A 20,967-nucleotide genomic window follows, 5' to 3' on the forward strand; every position below is an offset into this window, starting at 1 on the left:
AATCTACCATGCGTCTAAAAGCATAAACATGTAAAAATATACTTTGAGGACTGATTCAGTACCAGTGTAGTTAATTTTGTTTATATGATATTGCAGACTAAAATCAACTATTTAATACTTTGTGAAATCTTTCATATGCAGCATGATTTGACATAATCAGAGACCATATATAGATTATATGGTCTCTGACATAATGAATCTTATTTGTGAAATTCGTCTTTTGCTTTTGGATGTTTTTGGGTTTTTTTTTTCATTATTCAAAAATAAGCGACAGAGTGGATATATTACTGTGGCACGTTCAGAGACTCTATAAAGGTAAGAAATTTTACACACGCGGGAATCGAACGCATAATCAACTTATGGATGTATATAACAGTATACACAAAGGGAAATATTCTGGGGAAATTCTCTGTTATCCCCCTTGATTGGTCACATGGGGGGGTTTTCCCATTTCGAACCAAAGCGAGGTCAAAGCCACGTAATGGCGGTCGAAAGAAAGACGAAGAGTCGGCGCAAAATGGACGAGGTAAGTCTCTGAATGAACGTATGGTGATCTTTGCGGTATCTGACGCAACTTTGCTTATTATTTATCCAATACATCCTGTCGAAATGAATATCACGTTCGGACGCCAGTCACAATCTGCCTCGGAACATGGAGTTGACTGGCATATGTCAAAACCAACAACCTGTGGTTTTGTAAACATTGATGCATGCGTCGTCCTTGAACATTAATGATAATTAATAATGAGACCTATTTCGTACATTTAAATGGGACAATGTATCGATCGTTTATTCCAGTCAGTAAATTGATCAATTTCCATCCATGTCCTCTCACAGTGATCATCAACGTATACCAGTGCCATCTGTTACTTTCAAAGTAGGCCTAATCATCAATATCATAACAATTCAAAAATAGAAATACATTCGGCGATCGTTTAACAGTTGCCATAATATATGCCATACACTTTATAGTTAAAAGTTTGATCCGATGTGAAACTGATGTTAAAATTACCACCAAACGTGAATAGATAGAATTATCTAATAGATAATGGATTTCAGACTGAGAGCCCAGTTCTGCAGTCTTTTTCATAAACGTCACTTTAATAACTTAGATATCTTCTGCATTAGTGTATTTTTTTCAGGTTTCTTCCTTAACGTATGTTGTATGGTTTTGAGTGTGACAGACTATTACAGACTAGAATAGCATATGTCTAATATTTCTAATATAAATGACAAACAAGCCCTTCCCATAAAATGGTAAACCATGTGCACTATATTATTTTCATGACACCAGGGTCTGGTGTTCTAACATCTACTACTGGGCACCCAACATTTCGTATTCCTGTATAAGTGTGATGTTGCTTGAATATTGCTAAAAGCAGTTAGTCAGTGTTACAGAAATATTCTCGCTTATGAAGCCGATCTCTTTGGAGTGATGGGATAGCCAAGTGGTTAAAGTGTTTGACCAGGTTTGATTCCTCACATTGGTGCATTTCTGGTGTTCATCGCCATGACGTTGCTGGAGTATTGCTAAAAGTGACGTAAAACCTTACTCACTAACTCACCTTTTGGAGTGACGAGCGAAGGTTTATTATTACCCCAGATAACCTAAACCGTCGGTGAAGCACTAGAAGGTTGGTGATCACGTGACTTACCCGGGTATCCATTTTCTGCTGGGTGATACTGAGGCAATATTGAACAAACTCTATGCCCAACATTTTCTAACTTCAACATATTGATGACCTGCACAGGAACAGTATCCACTTGCCAAATTTTGTAGAATTGCATGGACTGTATAAGTTTGTGACTGGGTCCACATGACAGATATTGAGTAGAGCTGACATACAGTACAAATGCAGAACAATAGGAATATGATTGATGAGTTTGTTTTTGAATGTTTTGCCAATTTATACTCTTTCAAGTGTCAAACATCGCTCATCTATCCTTAAGAGGAACAATATTTAAGTTACATTTAGTGATGGTTTGTGCTGTTTTCAAATGATTGATTAAAGACAAAAGAGTAATCATGCTAATATTATATAAGTCATTCTTTCCTTATTGTTGTCTTAGTGTCTGAGATTTGAGACCCATTTGGAAACAAGTGTAATACTTATTCTAGCATGACTTCAGTAAATACTGGATTGTGATTGGTTAATCAAAGTCATTCAGGGGTATACAATGAGGTTATATACCTCCGATTTTCCAACACAGTGTATAGTTCTTACAATATCTTAATAAAGCAGTTATAGTAGAATAGAGGTAGACATGCTATATTGGCAACCTACAGGTATAAAACGAAATTATAACTGAGATTGTATGAAAAAAAAACATATGGTTGGGTAGGAGTGGGTATTGCAAAATATTGCGATGTGAAGCATATATTAAGATATGTATTGGAATATTTTGCAAGAAGTTTTTTTCAACAAGAAAGTCAATGCCGGGGCATCAAGTTAATTCTGGGGCAAAAACACAGAGTCACTATGTTATGAAGTTTTCCGAATGTGTGTAAAAAAATACCAGTTTTCGATCAGCGTATATCGCAATATGTATTGCTTTGATGCCTGAACCTGTTATTATCAGTAAACTGGTTATATTGCACGTATCTCAGGGCATGTATCTTAGTGTACCAGTCATAGCACACACTGATATGGCTAGCAAGCTTCCAATTAACGATAGCTTAACATGTTTAAGTTTGTGAAAATGAGAACTCCCAAACGTAATCATTTTTACTAATATTAAAACCATTACTAAAACAAGAAGCACTTCCATGTTCTCATACTTTATGATATACTCTGATATGTAATCATTGAACAGATACAAATGTTTTTGTACCTGATGAAACATGCCTGTTTCAAGGCAGTAAATGTTTCCAATTACAATGGGGGTAGCCTAATGGTTAAAGTGTTCGCTCATCACGTCGAAGACCAGGGTTCTGTTTCCCATATGGATGCAGTGTTTGGAGCCAGTTTCCACTGTTCCTTACTGTGGTATTTATGGAAATACAGTAAAATACTTTTATAACGAACTACAAGGGACCACTGAAGTTAGTTAGTTAGTTCGCTATTCATGAAATTCCCATTGAAAGAACAATAAAACCCACTACGTGTATAAGATACAACACATTCCTACTCAGTTTATTCATGCATTCATTCATTCATTCATTCATTCATTCATATTACATTCGTTTCACAACAAAGTTAGTGATCTTACACTGTGCACGCTTGACCAACTGCATACATCCCACAGCCTCATTCAAGTCGACAAGCGGATCGAAAGAAGACATGTCAGTTGTTTTCTGTGAGACAAGAAAGTTCTTCAAAGTTTGAAGCACCATATTGGCTTCTGCGAATGAAGGTGGGGCCTGGTCTCTTTCATCAATGTTTGGGTCGTCATCATCGCATTCCGAATCAACTCGGGATATTCCGTCGCGCTGATCGGAAACTGTCTTTATGATGTCTGTTTCAACGCGGACCAAAGTAAGCATCGCTAAATGGCAGTGACACTGATTGAGTTCGCTCAGTTCGTTATTCACACCATTAATTAGTGTTACCTGGAACTCGCGGGGATTGCAAATCAATTCGCTATAGCCATTAGTACCTTATAGAGAATTCGTTATACACGACTTTTTTATATGATAATATACAGAGGTTAATTCAAGACTTTTAAAACAGTTCGCTATAGCTGTCAGTTCGTTATATCCGTGTTCGTTTTAAAAGTATTCTACCGTATTGCTAATAGCAACTCACTCACTCACTCACATCAATCTTAATTAAATATTTCCTAATATCTCCATTTCTTCATTGTTTGCTTTGAGAACAGACAATCTTTGGCTTATAAGAAACTGTACAGAACAAGCATAACTAGTTACATTTTCACATCTAAAGCTCTTATGAACAACATTATCTCATACACTGATGAAATATACAGTGTCAATAATAGTGAAAAGTCAATTGTAGACCCATGTTGGTTAACCCAAAAGCTGACACTAATCATTCTGCATGATTCTGGTAGGTATTCATGCACCTATTTTCATATCATGAGACATTGCAACCAATGTGCATGCTCCCATATATCATGGGATATGGGTGTAGTCTCATGGACACTAAAGGCTGGAAGAAGTTAAATGACTTACACCCAAGAAATGTAATAAGTGGTGGCAGAATTCATTAAGTCTGAAAACTCCTGAGAGACGAACCATAGCAACAAGGTATTGCAATACTTTTCACCATTGAATAGATTGTATTATGTGTCCAAGGAATGTCAAGATAAGAAATACATTTGACTGACTACAAGCACTCCTGACACAGCATTTCTCCATGATACAGAAAGTATATGCACACTGCTGTTCAGACGGAACTGCTCAGAAGTTCAGTTACATTTTCTGTTGCTGTGCATTGACTTATAAAAGTATGGCAATATGAATTAAACTTATCATTTACTTTTAAATTACAAAATTCTGACATATTTGACATGTTGTTTAAAGTTTATACGGGTCAGAAGTTTGATTGCAGGTCAGAACACAATTGCATGATTAACTTCACTCTTTACTCCACCAAATGGAGGGGAAAAATGGTAATTTGATACCACCTTAGCATGTAGACATTTATTTAAGTCAAGTAAATATGACTGGAGTTCAATGTTGTTGTCACACAAAGGCCCAAGTTTTATTCTCCACTTGGGTACAGTATAAGTTATCACATCGTGACGAGGGAAATACAGGGTTTTATCAGTCCCGAGTAAGGTTGTATTCCCCGAGTCAGAGTAAGGTTGTATTCCCCGAGCCGGATAATGTGTGAAGTCCATTTCTGATGTCCCCAGCTGTCATGTTGCTAGTATGAAAATTAAAGTGGCATAAAACTATATTCACTCCCTCCCTGGCCGTACAGTTTATACTAGATAACAGTAGATATGGCACCTATATGGGGTTAATGTTGTGCTTTGAAATGAGCATGGTTTCACTCAGATATTTACCCCTGGAGAGATGAATAATCCTTGGTGGTTCAAGGTTTAAAAGTCATGGACCTGAGCTGGCATCTCACTGTACTATCAGTAGTCAGAAGTTCTCTTGAGTCTGATGAAAGAGTCATTTTCCTTGTTAGTCTTCTCCATCTTTTCATGAAACATTTTCCTTGTTTTTCTTCTCCATCCATTGATGAAACTGTCATTTTCCCTATTTTTCTTTTCCATCTTCTGAAGTAAACACAAAGAAACAGGCTTAAATAAAAGTGAAACAGGACATCAGAAAAATTGAGAAAATGACAGAAGACAATCATTATGTCTTTATCATGTTTACATGTGCTAACAAAAACTGAAAACGCTAGGTATGTGTTAAATTTTCTGAATTATTTCCTTTTGTGTGTATCCTCATATTTGCCTTACCTCCAGTGGATTTGGGATAGAACATGACGGAGATGTAGAGCATGCTTCCTTGTGTTGACCACATTTTAGTTGTGTACCAACAGCCACATTCTGCTTACTGCACTAACTAGTCACAACTGAGTAGTGACAGCATGGCCAGTTTCTCTGACGATGAAGATGAAGATCGCTTGCCATGGGTGGAAAGGGTAACCCTTTCTAGTAGTTTACAGTTTTTGTGCTTCTTTTCATTTACATTTTGTAGCAACATTTATGATGTGTTATATTTGGGATTATACTTTCTCTGAGAAGTACAGGTTCTTGTAGATTTGTATTTTCTTGGATTGAGTCCCATCTAGGATTTGAACCCATACTCTCTGAGAGAGGCACCTTATCGCCAGCATGCTCAGTCAGCAATCTATTAACACTCAGCCACAAAAATGGATGTCTGACAACTTGTGCTGCTTGTAGTGAAGACCACATTCTCTTTGTATCAGTTCTGTAAAGCCCATTTCTGGTGTCCTTTACCATGATATTGCTGGAACATTACTAAAAAGCATCATAAGAATTATTTCATTCATTCACTCTTTGTACCCATCTGAGAAAAATGTAAATTTTCATGGCTTCTACAGATAAAAAAAGTTGTGAACAGACTTTGACATTTGACCAATTTCTAAATAGCATGAGCATTTTGGTATCATATATTATCAAGTGTCAACACCTTGCATCAACACAATCTTATGTCATACACCACATTATGCTCAAGATCTTTTTCAGATTTTGTCATATTATAGAATTGATAGAAATGTCTGAAGTATAGTAATGGAATTGTTACATTCTATAATAATGATGGATTTCTATGGAGCCTGGTATCCAGGTCGAAGCTGTTCAACAGTGTATCACAAAGTTTAGGAGGGAAAGGTTTCTGAGAAGACACAAGTTGTAGCAGTTGACTGAAGGAGTCAAGAATGGTTTGCGTCAACAAGCAATGTATACATGTATCAGTTTTAGTTTGTATCAGTATTATCATTAGAGCTTTGTTAGCTAAAAGTATCAGGATGATTTGTTCCTGAGTTGGACAGATGGCACTAGTGACAGACCGATCAACATCTGAACTGAAGGTGTCATTGTTATGATTGATTTGAGATCGCACATGCTCAAAAGTATCATGAAAATCAATATGTAGGCAATCATGTTAAAAATAATATCAGTTACTCTGTATGTGTATTGATAGAGATTGTATGTAGAGCTACAGTCTGTAAAATACAGATTCTTCTGTATATCAGTATATCATTAGTCTGTCATTTTCAAAACAGATATGTACATTTGTGGAGATGACCTTTGTTAAACAACATGGACATTGATTAATTCCTGATACATCCAACGAGATGCCATCCTCTACAGTTTTATCGTAGTCACTACGAATTTTAGCCTCAAAACTACACCAATACACTTAGAAATTCAACAAAATTTGGAGAAAATTCATTAAAATTTCTATATATGAACAAAACATTTATTCTTTTCCATTAATAAATATATTTTCAGATTTCATTTACCTTCCATTCATCAGATTTGACATATTTGAGCTGGAATCATTGCAAGTAACATTTTGGAAGTATGGAAATTAAAACTTCACTCTTGACTGGTGCCATATTATCTTTCTCACAACCCACCATGATTTTTAGTATTTAGGTGAGTACTAATTTTATGGTCAAGGTACTAATTTTGGTAGTTGAAAGTACTGTTTACAATACCTTGGGATTGGCATCTCTTTATCCATACAGCGACACACATTGACAGTTAAAAACTTAGGTTGATTATCTTGTCTGACCTTTCTATCATGAGTGGAACAGTTTTTAGAATTCTCTACATGCTGACATATCTTTGTCTTACTGGCTAAGGTTACCAGAAACAGATACATTCATTATCAGTCATGTTGCAGAGTGGCTCACTTCAGTATTCTATGTCAGTGCAACTGCATGTAGATTAGTTGCCATGGTAGTTGGTGCATTTTCATTCTTCAGCTTTGCCTTTTGATATTGACTGCAACTCCTATCAGCTCACCCGCACATAGAAGGCTGATCAGACAATTAGAGTGTCAGCTGGTGTTAAAGGGGCACTGATGCGGAGCATTTTCCGTGGACTGGTGTAAACTTTTGTTATTGTTTTTCTCCCGTGAGTACCCGGATGATATCCCAGAATTCGTGACTGGTTCGTGACCTCTGCTGCGCAGTCCGTAAGCGCAATTGATAGTTTAATTATAGACATATAAACTGAGGTGAAGTCAATTGTACTTCATTACAAATGTATTATGAAAACAAATGAAACACTTTGAAGGTTAATCATCTGCCAGTGGTAGAAATGGTAAAAAAGTATTAGGACGGAAAAATAACGAAGCCAATGTGCGTCTCTATATTTTGTCTCATAACCCTAATTAGTTTATTGTCATATTTGTATGATTCTGAAAATTAATAAAAGAACACACGATTTGCTTATACTCATAGTAAATTTCTAACATAACAGCAACATTTATACATTGTATAGATTGCCAATGTGGATCCTATTTCATACACATACGCGATCTAGTGTGTGTTTTCTGTCATACATATTCTGCTGAATGCTACAACAAATAAATTAAAACAAAATGCAAATAATGAACGTAAAACAGACTAATTTTATAGCAACAGTGTCAGGCTACTACCTTGTTCAGGAATGTATCCATCAATATCCACGTAAAAGAAATCGTATTCCATTCATCTGCAGCTGTTAAATAATCCTGCTCTGTGTCGCGTGTCTTACAACTGTCTCATTTGCGAAAAAGTAACACATCGTTTCACGTCTTTCGTTGGTGAAAACTAGATAAACCTCTCATTGGTCTCCCAAGATAGCACACCTGGCAACTAATTGTATGATGTCCACTATTCTAAGTAATTTAGTTGACCAATATTGAGCAATCAATCAATCAACGCAAGGGTGGTTAATTCTTTGAAGGAAGGATGTTGTTTTTGTATTCACACTTTACGACAGGGTGTAGTCATCTACACACACTGCCTTTTGACAAATCCGCTAGAAGAACAAAAGTAATTAATCAATCAGTGTGTTATCGGTTAATCCTTTGATCGATGTTTGTTTTTGTAACTCAGGTGATAAACCCTCTTGCATCACTTACATGCACATATTACATAACATACAATACATTTGCCATTACAGACCTTAATTTATAATGTTGAGTATTTACTCCAGACAGGAGAAATGCCAAATGGGAACCTTTGTTGAGTAACCGAAGTGGTGTTGCTACTAATTATACCTGTTATAAATTCATGAATTGACCATCAAGAGAATGATGACAAATAACACGTGTAGGTTTACACCATCAAACGCGAGTTACAGCAAGGAAGATGTAATCTCTGTGTCGCATGCAGCCTGAAAACACTTATGGGCCGAAACTGTTTTGAGGATACCAACGGAATTTCGTTACATAAGGAATACACACAGGCATTTGCTGTGTACTTTGGTAAATAAGTGAAATAAGTTTTTTTTACGTAAGACAATTTTCAGATTTCTCTACCAAAGCCAAGGTCATCGTTTTTTTGTTTACGAATTCAAATAAATCAACTGTGTGTTTTATTATCATAAATAATAAACCATTGTAGCTACCATAGCTACCAAAATTTACGTATGCTATTTGCTATCACAGCTCAACCAACACTCAAAACTACCTAAATATACAGCTTTGCAATCTTCCGTACTGAAACAAATGGCTTGCTACGTGCCTGTAGACATCATATTTTCATGTAACATGATTAAATATCGAGGTTAAAAACACAGAAATAGGATCAAATTGGATCAGTAAGTATACCATCCAAGCATCTGAAAAGAACTACACTGCTGGGATATATGGTTACGATCAGACAAGGAATACCATGGATATTTTTAAACAAATGGCATGTGATGGGCATCCGGCTTCCTGACTGTTTAAGTGAAGAAATTTTGCTAATATGGACAGGAGCCCAGTTCCTTTGTCCGTCACGGTCGAAGGAGTGGGCGCTGACCAATTTGCGGTCTGCTTTCGTAATTAGACCGTTAGCGAGAAGCATTATTCGCTCCGCATCAGTGCCCCTTTAAAGCACCAAAGTGTCAGCTGTTGTGAGTTTATGGTGGAAAATTTACATGATTGACATTATACAAGGAGAAAAAAACAAAAACAGGCTTTTTCAGGTCACCTATCAATTGATATATAAGTATCACCCGATTGGCCAGTCGCTCTTGTATGATTTTCTATGTTTCCCACTTACAAGTAAGTTGCAGGTAGCAACTCGGTACTTCGTGGTAGTGCTTCTTTATCTATAGGAACATGGAATCATGCATGATAAATGGAAATTACTGATGTTTTAGAAATGCATATCAATGGAAGGGAGATAAGCCTAAATCTGTTTTTCTTGTGTCGTCTGCAAAATCTAGTGATGGCTATGAAACGATGTGCCTTGCATTCTAATAAATAAATTTTGACAAAGCGTTCAAATGTAGTCTCTGTTAATATTAGGATGGTGAATTACATCACAGTGACTTTACTGAGACAATACCAGTTGGAAAAACAAGAAGAAGAAGTGTACGATCAGATACCTGTGCTTAAAACAGTTCATAATTAACATTGAGGTGTTTGGTAAGATAAATATGTTGTTCACTGGCCCCTAGGGACCCTTGGGTTGATGTACCTTTAAGAACCTTCAGGGTCAAGGAACATAAACAAACATCGAGAGTACATCAACGTATGCCCCCCTCATGACCAGCAAAAAATTTAATTTGTACAGAAAATGGCAAGGACATAGCATCACCAGGTAAACATGTTATATCATTCCTGGGAAACACTAAGTGTTGATTGTTTCTTTGTCACAGGTGCAGGAGAAGCCCTCGAAGGAGGAGTATGCCGTTGCCAAATTTCTCAGATTCGGTGTTCCAACCAGACAAGGAAGACTGGTGGGAATGACAGTTCAGTGCTTCTTCGGTAAGTCTGATGAATTGAGGTTTATTCCGACAGATGAATCATCAAATAGGTAGAAGGAAGATGTAACACACTGTGTGTTCGATGATGCAACAATCACCTGCTAACATTGATTTCTCTGTCTGCAGCCAATAAAGCTGTGGATGCTCTGCTGGAATCCAAGTGGTCGAAGCAGGCCAAGGAACCTCTGTTCACCAACCGGGCCTCTTGTGTAGCCTACTGCAACAGGTACCTCTCTTTCATCACCAGTTTTGACAACAATCACACCACGAAGGAAGTCACAAACAGAAATACATACACAAGGCATATGTGGGCAAGGCTCAGATACTGAACTCTGCTCTCGTAATGTGTTTGAAGTAGGAAGCAGAATGAACTTTGAAATAAGCCATTTCTGTATGCTTTGATTGTTAACAAGTTCACAGACAGAATGAAAGTCCAGATATCTGGATATTTCAGTTTAGAGGGCATTTCAGAGATACCTCTCATTAAGCCTGGTCATTCCCGTCATTAACAGTTTGTTATTTGTAAGTAACTGCTCTCCACTAGCCTGGATTGTATCTGTTCCACAAGTCATAAAATATTTAACCTGTGAAGGTCCCGGGGTAGAATAGGCCTTCAGCAACCCATGCTTGCCATAAAAGGCAACTGTGCTTGTCATAAGTGACGACTAACGGGATCAGGTGGTCAGGTTCGCTGACTTGGTTGACACATGTCATCGGTTCCCAAATGCACAGATCGTTGTTCATGTTGTTGGTCACTGGATTGTCTGGTCCAGACTTGATTATTTACAGACCGCCGCCATATAGCTGGAATATTGCTGAGTGTGGTGTAAAACTAAACTCACTCATAAAATATTTATAAAATTTTTGAACAAAATTATGCTTTACTCAAAAATATTTGTCATCTGTTCAGATTGCAGATCACATTCATGATGCAACTGAATCATACGGTGGATAGGTGGGGAATCCTAGTAGTTAGAGCTTAACACACCAAAAACCTGGGATTGAGTCCCCACATGGGTGCTGTGTGTGAAGCCGTGTTTTTGCTGGAATATTGCCAAAGGCAGAATAAAACTATACCCCCACACACTCACTCTTTCACTCACCATATGGTGTTTCAGATTGCTTCAGAAGGGTCTGTTCCACAGGGCAGAAAAGGTACAGAGAAGTAAGGACCGAGACAAGACTAAGAAGAAGAAGAAACTCAAGGATGGAGAGAAGGATGAAGAAAGCAATGAGGAGACAATTCGGGTGAGGTGGTTACACTATGAGGGAGGGAGAATGATCAGCCCTTCAACTATGAAATGCACAAAGAATTAATTAGGATCAAGGGGTTAACTCCCTTACCTCTGCTGTATCACCAAGGATTCTAGATGCTCAAACTAGTCTACTTGAATCACTCTGCCATGTAAACACATTGTAGTCCTTATTATAGATATGTCCCCATTCATTGCATTCTTCTCTTTCATCACACTTGATTTTTTGTACGTAGTTAATTACATCTCTGGTTTCCTGTACCTTAATATATATTTATACTGTACTGTACACTTAAGTCATTGTCCACCTGAAGAAGGGGAAAGAACTAGCCCAAAACTTAAGGAATTAAGATGTTTATCCAAATTCAAACCTCATGCTGTACAGTGAGTTGTTTTCAGTTGGATTCAAAGTGATGATGTATGGTCAGGCCATTGTCTGATGCATTTAGTCCTATATATTACCAGGACTGTGAGGAAATCTGAGGAACCAACCTTTGCTGACAGATTTACAGCAAATTAGGAAAACCAGAATTGTATGAAATTGACTTTGTTAACCCTGTTATAGATGAATTAGTTAAGATTTCTTGTCACATGTTATCAAAAAGAGAATTTGAAAGACGATGAATCTGAAAAGCTGAATTATAAAATGATGTGATTCAGGAGAGAAAGAAAAAGGAAAAGAAGGGCAAGAAGGATGGAGAGACAGAGAAAGAAGAGGTAGAAAAGAAAGAGGAAGGAGATAAAAAAGAGGAAAAGAAACCAGAAAAGGTAACAGGAATATACATGATGATGTTGGTCATGTGATATCATCCCTGAAATAAGTGTCAATCACCATCAGGACATCAAGTGTTGGGAACATGGTAGGAAAGGGAGGTAATCCTTCATGGAGGCAAGGGAGGTAAGTAGGATTAGCAGGTAACAGAGAAAGCTGCAGTAGAGTGCAGCAAGCTGCATACCGGCTACAAAAGCATGTTCAAAGAAATACAGAGTATGGCATGAAGATTAAAAGCAATTTTTAACTTACCTTACCATAGGTCTTATGCATATTACCTCAAGCTTCGCTAGTAGAGATCAGACAGACGTTGATTCGCCATTCCCTGAATGGCTACCTCGTATAATCTACGGATGTAGTCACGGAAGTGACGTGATCTCCCTACTCGCGGGAAAGCGAGCCATCCCAAAATTCACTTTTACTTCTAGCGTTCGTCTGATCAGACGTGTTTGTTTCGCTCGGAGTTTTCTATTGTGTTGAATAAAGTTGTCGTTCAACAGGTAGGTATGTCTTGTTTCCCTAGGTGTGTGGTTAGTTAAATTGAATTTAACTTCACTTACCTTGCTACCTCGTGTTGTAAATGTTTCTTTTTTTTCTCACTTCGATGTGGGTTTTCCTGCGTTGTTTGTGAGGTGTCATGGCGGCCTTGGAGGTTCTTTATTCCGTCAGGAATACTTCCTCCATCTGTTCTGCTATTTTGTATGGTATTTCCTCCCGATTTTTGCCGTTTTTCATGTGTTTTTTTGTCCCACGTGGCATGTTTCACAGGTAGCCATGTTGGTTGCTAGCCGTCGCTGTCGCGAGCTTACAGGCGTACCCACTTTAGGTTGGGGGTGCGCTTTTGCTGCATTTTTTTATGTAGGGGTGTTTTTCGTTTCTACCTCTAGCGTTATTGTTTTATTTCACGCTTCGGGTATGTTTTTATCTGTTGCAGTTAACTGTGTATGACTCGGCAGTTTTGTACTGTCTGCAAGGGGCAGAAGTCAGCCAAGGATCCCCACCCCTGGTGTCCGGATTGTGCATCGCAGACCTGTTCCCTTGACAGCCGCTGTCAGCATTGTACTAGTCTTTCTGTGGCGGATTTCAAGACCTTTTTAGCTGTCCGTAGAAAGAGGTTTACTCAGCGGAAGAGGAGAATGTCTTCCCCAGCTTCTTCTTTAGGTTCTTTACAGGACGACCCGGAGCTGCCTACCTTTACAGCACCAACGCCGACGTCTGGTTTGGAGCGCTCATCTACGACGCCGGTTCGATCGTCTCCGGAGCCACTTCGCTCGGACGCCTTTGTTGACTTATCCCGTCCGGACGCCTTAGCGCACCCAGAAGTTCAGAGGCTATTACGGTCTCTCCTGACGCCCAGCACTTCTACTAGAGAGCCAGCGCCGACCTCAGCTACTGTGCCAGCGCCCATGTCAGCGCCTGCCTTGATTCCCGAACTAATTTCAACGTCAACGCCTACGCCTATGCCAGCACCGACACCTACGTCAGCGCCTATGCCCACGTCAGCGTCTACAGCCTTGATGGGGACACCTTCACTGGTTCCAATACCAGCACCTATACCTACGCCAGCGCTTGTTCAGACGCCGGCTCCTGTGCCTCCGCCAGCGCCTTACCGGATCCCCAGGATCTCTCACACGCTATCTAGAGAAGAGGTGCTACAACGTCAGCTAGACGAGGAGCGCGCTCGGCGCTTAGAAGCTGAGCGCTCGAGACGCAGATCATGGTCCAGATCTCCGAGGAATCGGCGCTCCCGTTCTCCTCACCGTAGTCGGCGCCGGCGCTCGCGCTCATGCTCACGCTCTCCTAGACGACGGCGCTTCCGTTCGCGATCCAGATCTCCTCGGCGCTCTTCCAGAACCCGGCGTTCACGTTCACCAGAGGCCTCGCGAGTTTCACTGAAGGATTCTTCTACTCGGACGCCTTCTACCTCTTCCACCCAGCGGCGGGAATCGACTTCAGTCTCTTGGGAAGATTTGGAGGAGCAACACTTCTGCCCTGACTATGAAGAAGAGGCAGGTGTAGGCGAGGATGATGGCACCTATCTACCACTATCGGCAGTGTTTGAGTGGATTGCTGACAGGCTACCTGACTGTCCTTCTCCGTCAGTCGATCCTAATAATCCGGCGTCCATCCGTTTGTCCCCGGAACTACTAATTCCACCTCATCCTATGGTGGCGGAGGCAGTGTCTCTCCTGGACGAGGATTTTGCCAAGCTGTCTCTGAATCCTACGATCAAGGCGTCTAAGTCAAGGAAGTCGGATTACAAGATCCACAGCCTAGACTTCACAGATAATGGTGCAGCCCAGGACGACTCACTCAAGCGCTTGTCAAGTTCTTCACTCTCAGCTTATAAAGTGCAGGACTCCAAATTAGCAGCTATTGACACGGAACTCAAGCGTATGCTTAAACCCATTTCGGCGTTAGCCTCAGCTACTTCAGCGGCTGCAGCAGACCTATCAGAAGACAACGCCTCCAGGGTGGATCATCTCACGACGATTTTCCAGTGGCAGGGCAAAGTTCTTCATGACTTACTCGGTCACTTACGTGCAGCGTTGGCTATGACAACTTCGGTTCGCCGCTCCGGCTTCCTGGATACATGTAATTGGCAGGAGGAATTTAAGCGCCAATTACTTCGGGCTCCCTTCACTTCCAAGTTTCTGTTCGCCGACAAGATTCCAGATATTTACAAGTCGCACGCGGAATTAACGAACACTGAAGTCGCGCTGTCTACCTTTGAGGCGCTTGGTTCTGCCTTTCGTGGCAGAGCCAGAGGAAGTGGAAAGAAGCGCTATATTCCCAGGAGGGAATCCATCCGCTCCTCCTTTGGGAGGGGACGGGGCCGCACCAAGGATAATGACACTCAGCGGAAGCCCCAGGAGCGCAGCCGGAACACCCCCTCGATGCCAGGGCGAGGCAGAGGCAAGCGCCCCTACTCTGGTCGCTGAAGCCGTGGATGTCTCCGACTGGGACCTCCCACCCCCAGTCGTACCTGTCCATCCGACTCCAGTAGGTGGGAGACTAGGGATCTTCTGGCCCAACTGGTCATTCCTAGAGGATCCGTTTGTAAGCAAGATTCTGAAGTCCGGCTACAAACTACCATTGGTCGAGACTCCACCGCTGACATCTACTCCCCAGTCGCGGATATATCCTCAACACCAACTAGCTCTCCTAGAGTCCAATATCGACATTCTGTTATCCAAGAGAGCCATAGAGACAGTGCTGGAACCCCACCGCTCCCCGGGGTTCTACTCACCCATCTTCCTGGTGCCAAAGAAAGATTCCGACAAGATGCGCATGATTCACAACATGGCGGTCTTCAACAGACAGTATCTGGCCGACCCTCCTCATTTCCGAATGACGTCCCTAGAGCAGATTCGAGCCAAATTGTCTCCCGGGGCTTGGCTAGCCAGTCTGGACCTACAGGACGCTTACCTACATGTTCCCATACATCCGCGTCACAGGAAGTACCTGAGGTTCGTCTTCAACGGAATACATTACCAGTGGAGGGTGCTTCCGTTTGGCATTTCTACGGCCCCGTGGCTTTTCACACGCATCACGCTTCCGGTTACCAGGTTTCTTCATCTAAGGGGAGTGGACTTCGATCCATACATAGACGACTGCCTTCTCAACCACGGCAGTCCTCTACTGCTACGCAAACACTTGGACTTCTCCACCCGCCTGCTGCATCAACTGGGTTGGATGGTCAACACCAACAAGTCACATCTGGAACCAACTCAAGAACTGACCTTCATCGGGGGATTATTTTTAACAAAAGACAATCTTGTCAGGATCCCTCCAGATCGATGGCTAAAGATTCTGGCGTTTGCGGATCGAGGTCTCTCTCAACCCATGACCCTCAGAGAGTGGCAGTCTCTGTTGGGTCTTTTGACATCGGCGCAGGATCTTACTCTCAGAGGGCGCCTTATGCTACGGCCCTTACAGAGGTTTCTGTCACCATTCATCCAGATGAACGACCTCAAGTCACGGGTTCTTCTACCTCCACATCTACATCAGTATCTCCGGTGGTGGATGGTAGAATCGAATGTCTGCGTCGGCGTCTGTTTGGAAGACTCCAGTCACGACCACGAGTTGTTCGTGGATGCGTCTCTACTAGGGTGGGGCGCCCATCTGGCGGGCCGAACGACCTCAGGGCTGTGGTCCGACGCCGAAAGGTTGTGGCACATCAACAACCTGGAATTGCAAGCCGTCATTCTAGCAGTTCGCCGCTGGCTACCGATTTTGTCCAACACCAAGCTCCTGGTGGCGTCGGACAACTCCACAGTCGTCTGGGTTATCCGGAATCAGGGCACGACCAGGTCCAAGCAACTTCTAGACCAGATGTTCGTGTTAGCAGATCTGCTAGACAGCAACAGGATCACAATCAGGGTTCGACACATACCCGGCTGCAAGAACATTCTGGCAGACGCGTTGTCGCGCCCAGGCAGACCTTCACCGACGGAATGGATGCTTCATCCAGACGTGTTTCGTCAGATTTGCCTTCGCCACGGGAGACCCTTGGTGGACCTCTTCGCCACCAGCTTCAACCATCAGCTACCAACTTACGTGTCTCCCGTACCGGATCCACAGGCTTGGGCAGTCGACGCTCTATCTCTGTCGTGGGAGGGTCTAGACGCGTACGCTTTTCCACCACCCGTTCTTCTCCCAGAAGTGATTGGCAAGATCAAGCAGACACAGAACCTGAGACTGCTTTTGGTCGCGCCCTGGTGGCCAGCCAGACCGTGGTTCCCCGATCTGCGACGCCTCGTCAGCGGAGATCCGGTTCAGCTTCCAGATTGGCCACACCTCCTTCGTCATCCGCACAGCCAACAACTCCATCCAGATCCGCTGAGATTCCATCTGCACGGCTGGACCATTTACAGAAGGCATTAAGGACGAAAGGCTATTCCTTGCATGTGGCGAATGCCATAACCCGAGCTCATCGGACATCCACCAGATCCCTCTATGATGACAAGTGGCGCTCATTTGAAAGCTTTTGTGCTCAGAGATCACAGGATCCCATGACAGCTTCCCCACAGTTCGTGGCGAATTTTTTGATGTTTCTACGTAATTCCAAGCATCTCAAAGGGAGTACGTTGGGTACCTACTTGTCAGCATTGAACTCCGTCTTGGCGGTCAAGACGGATCGTCAGATTTCTAAAGTTCCAGAACTGGTTGCCCTGCTGAAGGCGTTCAAGTTGGAGGACCAGAAGGTCAAGTTCCGCCCTCCAGCTTGGGATCTGAATGTTGTTTTGCAACACTTGAGAGGCTCCCCATATGAGCCCCTAGAGGATGCTTCCTTCGAGCTGTTGTCCAGGAAGACGGTCTTCTTACTTGCCCTAGCTACGGCAGCTAGAGTTAGTGAGATTCATGCCCTGGATGTCACACAAGTGCGTTTTGAACAAGCTAGGCATGGTCGAGTCCACTTGGGATTGCTGTGGGACTTCATTGCCAAGAATCAGCTTCCCGGGCAACCAGATAGACGGTTCTCCATCCCGCCTTTATCGACCATCCTCGGACGACATGATACGGAGGAGGAGTTCCTGTGTCCAGTCAGGGCCCTTAGATATTACATCCAGAGGTCTGCCTTGAAGAGACATTCCCGAAAGAGACTGTTTATCCCTTTTTCTTCATCGTGCAAGGGGGAAGTTAATAGAAACACTATTGCTCTGTGGCTTCGTGCGACTATCCTGGCGGCGTACGATGCCAAGAAACTCCCCCATCCGACGGCGAACAACCCCCATGAAATTAGAGCCCTGGCGTCCACTATGGCCCTCCACAGGAACTGTACGGTGCCACGGATTATGGAGGGTTGTTTTTGGAAGTCGTCCACCGTTTTTGCCTCACACTACCTGAGGGACTTGGCTGTCGAGGACATGGAGGGGCTTCAGTCTTTTGGCCCGTTGGTGGTTGCACAGCAACTCACCCAGCCTTCCGCCCATTAGGTAATTGTGTTGTTCTTACCTTTGGTCTTAAGATTAACCTCACCCTCTGGGTGCGTCGGTTTCTCTTTGGAGTTCCCTTGGGTTATCCTTTGTCCTGTTTCCAGGTTTGCCCTGTGACGTTGGCATTGGTCTCCCGGGTCTCCTGTGCATGTGCTTGGTCTGCTGAAGATGTGAAGGTCCTCCGGAGTCCACACCACCGTCCTCTCTGTCGAAGCCATATGCATAAGACCTATGGTAAGGTAAGTTAAAAATTTATTAAAATCTAAATATTTTAGATATTTAAATACTTACCTTACCATAGGGCGGTGACTCCCTCCCAACGCTGGATGCTCCTCCCCACTTTGGACTCATCGGACCTTTCTTTCCTGCTGCCAGTAAAAGTGAATTTTGGGATGGCTCGCTTTCCCGCGAGTAGGGAGATCACGTCACTTCCGTGACTACATCTGTAGATTATACGAGGTAGCCATTCAGGGAATGGCGAATCAACGTCTGTCTGATCTCTACTAGCGAAGCTTGAGGTAATATGCATAAGACCTATGGTAAGGTAAGTATTTAAATATCTAAAATATTTAGATTTTAATAATTTTGTTGAAATGCCCGAGGAAAATTTACACATGTCTGTATGCATCGTAAAAAGGGATGACTGACTCTAAGTATGCCTCATGTGTCCTGTTGGACGGATTCATATACTTAAAACAGCATACTTCACAATAATTTGGTTGTTTCAGGAGGAGGAAAAGAAGAAAAAGGAGAGGAAACTGAAGCTTAACATGCATGACGATCAGCGGTTCTTGGATGGAGACGAGGTGAGACAGGTCATGAGACAGGTCATTAATGTGCAGAGAAGGGTGTTGCCTCTGTGGAGATTTAGGAATGGTGATGTAACCAGATGGTTAAAGCAACCCCTTGTCATCACATTCAAGATCAGGGTTCAATTACCACATAGGTACACAACCTGAAGCCCCTTTCTGGTGTCCCCCATCACAGTACTGCTGGAATATTGCTAAAAATGATGTAAAACCTTACTCACTGTGTGGTGGATTTTCTGGTCCAGACTCAATTATTTACAGACTGACGCCATATTGCTGGAATATTGCTGAGTGCTGCATAAAACTAAACTCACTAACTCTTTTGAGGTTAGCAGTAGTAGTCTTGTTTGTATCAAGACCTGACTAGATATATATCAGTTTGTTGTAGTAGTGAAGGACCAGCTTGCTTGTTACCAGTAGTTACTCATGCTGTCAACCGATGGTTCACTCGTTTTAGAATGTATTTTTATTTTTGTGTATTTGTCCCTAAAATATATATTGATTGTTGATGACATGCCCAAAACACTTTGTTAAGTTTGGTTTTAATGAAGATGTTTGTGGTAGTATGAGTTGTTTTCCTGACAAGCTAGGGGCCCATTTCACAAAACTTTCGTAAGCCTAAGATCTCTTAAGTTTTCTCGTAGCCATTGTGCTTCCTATACTGTAACACAGGAGCTACAGATGCTACGAGAAAAGTTACAAGATCTTAGGCTTACGAGAGCTTTGAGAAATGGGGCCCAGGTGTTTCATAGTTCAAATGTGTTTCATAGTTCTGACACAACCTGTCTGTTAACAGGTGTATGTATGGATATATGATCCCGTCCCACTCAAGACCTTTCTCATCGGCCTTCTCATGGGTAGGTAGTGTCTATGGTTGCACAAACATTATTTTCATTCATAGATGAGAATCAGCGCATGGTTCCAAACACCTGTTGTTGGTCAGTAGTTCAGGAAACTAGTAGCCTAAGTTAATGGACTTGGATGGAACTCTGGAGGATTGATGAAACTGACCCTACTGTTCCTAAGTCTCCCTAGCCTCAGGGGGGTAGGGTAGCCTACTGGTTACATCGGTCGCTCATCATGCTGAAAGTCTGGGGTTTGATTCTCCAGAAGGACTCAATGTGTGAAGCCCATTTCTGGTGTCCCCTGCCATGACTTTGCTAAAATATTGCTAAAATCAGCATAAAAACCTCTCACTCATTATAATACAGAACACATGTTAAAAAATAACATGAATGTGATATAAATTTGAAAAATTGTGATATTGCTGGAATATTGCTAAAGTAAAAAGAGCGAATATACTGCAAAGTGCAGTGTTACATGACAGTGATCATGATGAAGTGTTGATGCTGGTGTTGTAGTGTTTGGTGCCACGGCTCTGTGCCTGTTCCCGCTGTGGCCTGAGGAAGTGAGGGTTGGAGTCTACTATCTCAGTCTGGCTGCTGCAGGTTTTGTGGGCTTCATCCTTTCTCTTGTTGTCGGTGAGTAACTCCATCCTGCTTTTAGAAAGAAATATGTGGAAAGAATAGATGAACTGATTAATTAGCATTTTCAGCAGAAATGAATGACTGATCATGCTAATTAATGTATGTATTAATTATCGTGAATTCAGATTTATTAGTCTAGTGGTTAAAGCGTTCGCTCTTCGTACTGAAGACAAGGGTTTGATTTCCCACATGGATACAATGTGTGGAGCTCATTTCTCGTGTCCCCCATCATGATATTGCTGGAATATTGCTAAAATCAATGTAAGATTAAACCCACTCACTCACTCACTTACATAATAAGTTAAAGGATTTTGATGGGACTCTGGAAGATTGATCGACATCAAACCA

At 42.0% G+C, this 20,967-nt stretch overlaps 2 protein-coding genes across 4 annotated transcripts in view; one reads left to right on the forward strand and one right to left on the reverse strand.

Moving 5' to 3' along the window:
* The window catches only part of LOC137268390 (translocation protein SEC62-like), a 27,305-nt gene continuing 6,338 nt past the window's right edge, over positions 1-20,967 (forward strand). For both annotated transcript variants that reach the window (XR_010955031.1, XM_067802958.1), the window contains exons 1-8: positions 1-526; positions 10,252-10,360; positions 10,486-10,585; positions 11,478-11,607; positions 12,273-12,380; positions 19,052-19,129; positions 19,929-19,989; positions 20,494-20,613. Coding sequence is in view for 1 of the 2 variants with exons in the window: in XM_067802958.1 (XP_067659059.1) it covers positions 434-526; positions 10,252-10,360; positions 10,486-10,585; positions 11,478-11,607; positions 12,273-12,380; positions 19,052-19,129; positions 19,929-19,989; positions 20,494-20,613 (799 nt within the window). In the remaining variant the exon portion in view is untranslated. The remainder of the gene's footprint in view (positions 527-10,251; positions 10,361-10,485; positions 10,586-11,477; positions 11,608-12,272; positions 12,381-19,051; positions 19,130-19,928; positions 19,990-20,493; positions 20,614-20,967) is intronic.
* Positions 20,554-20,967, reverse strand: part of LOC137268383 (uncharacterized) — an 18,661-nt gene continuing 18,247 nt past the window's right edge. Inside the window, exon 5 of one of the 2 annotated variants that reach the window (XR_010955029.1) lies at positions 20,554-20,628. The gene's annotated coding sequence lies outside the window, so the exon portion shown is untranslated. Of the gene's footprint in view, positions 20,632-20,967 lie in introns of both variants that reach the window. The other variant, XR_010955030.1, reaches the window with a different exon arrangement.

Source organism: Haliotis asinina, chromosome 16 (assembly GCF_037392515.1).
Source record: "Haliotis asinina isolate JCU_RB_2024 chromosome 16, JCU_Hal_asi_v2, whole genome shotgun sequence".
NCBI lineage: Eukaryota > Metazoa > Mollusca > Gastropoda > Lepetellida > Haliotidae > Haliotis > Haliotis asinina.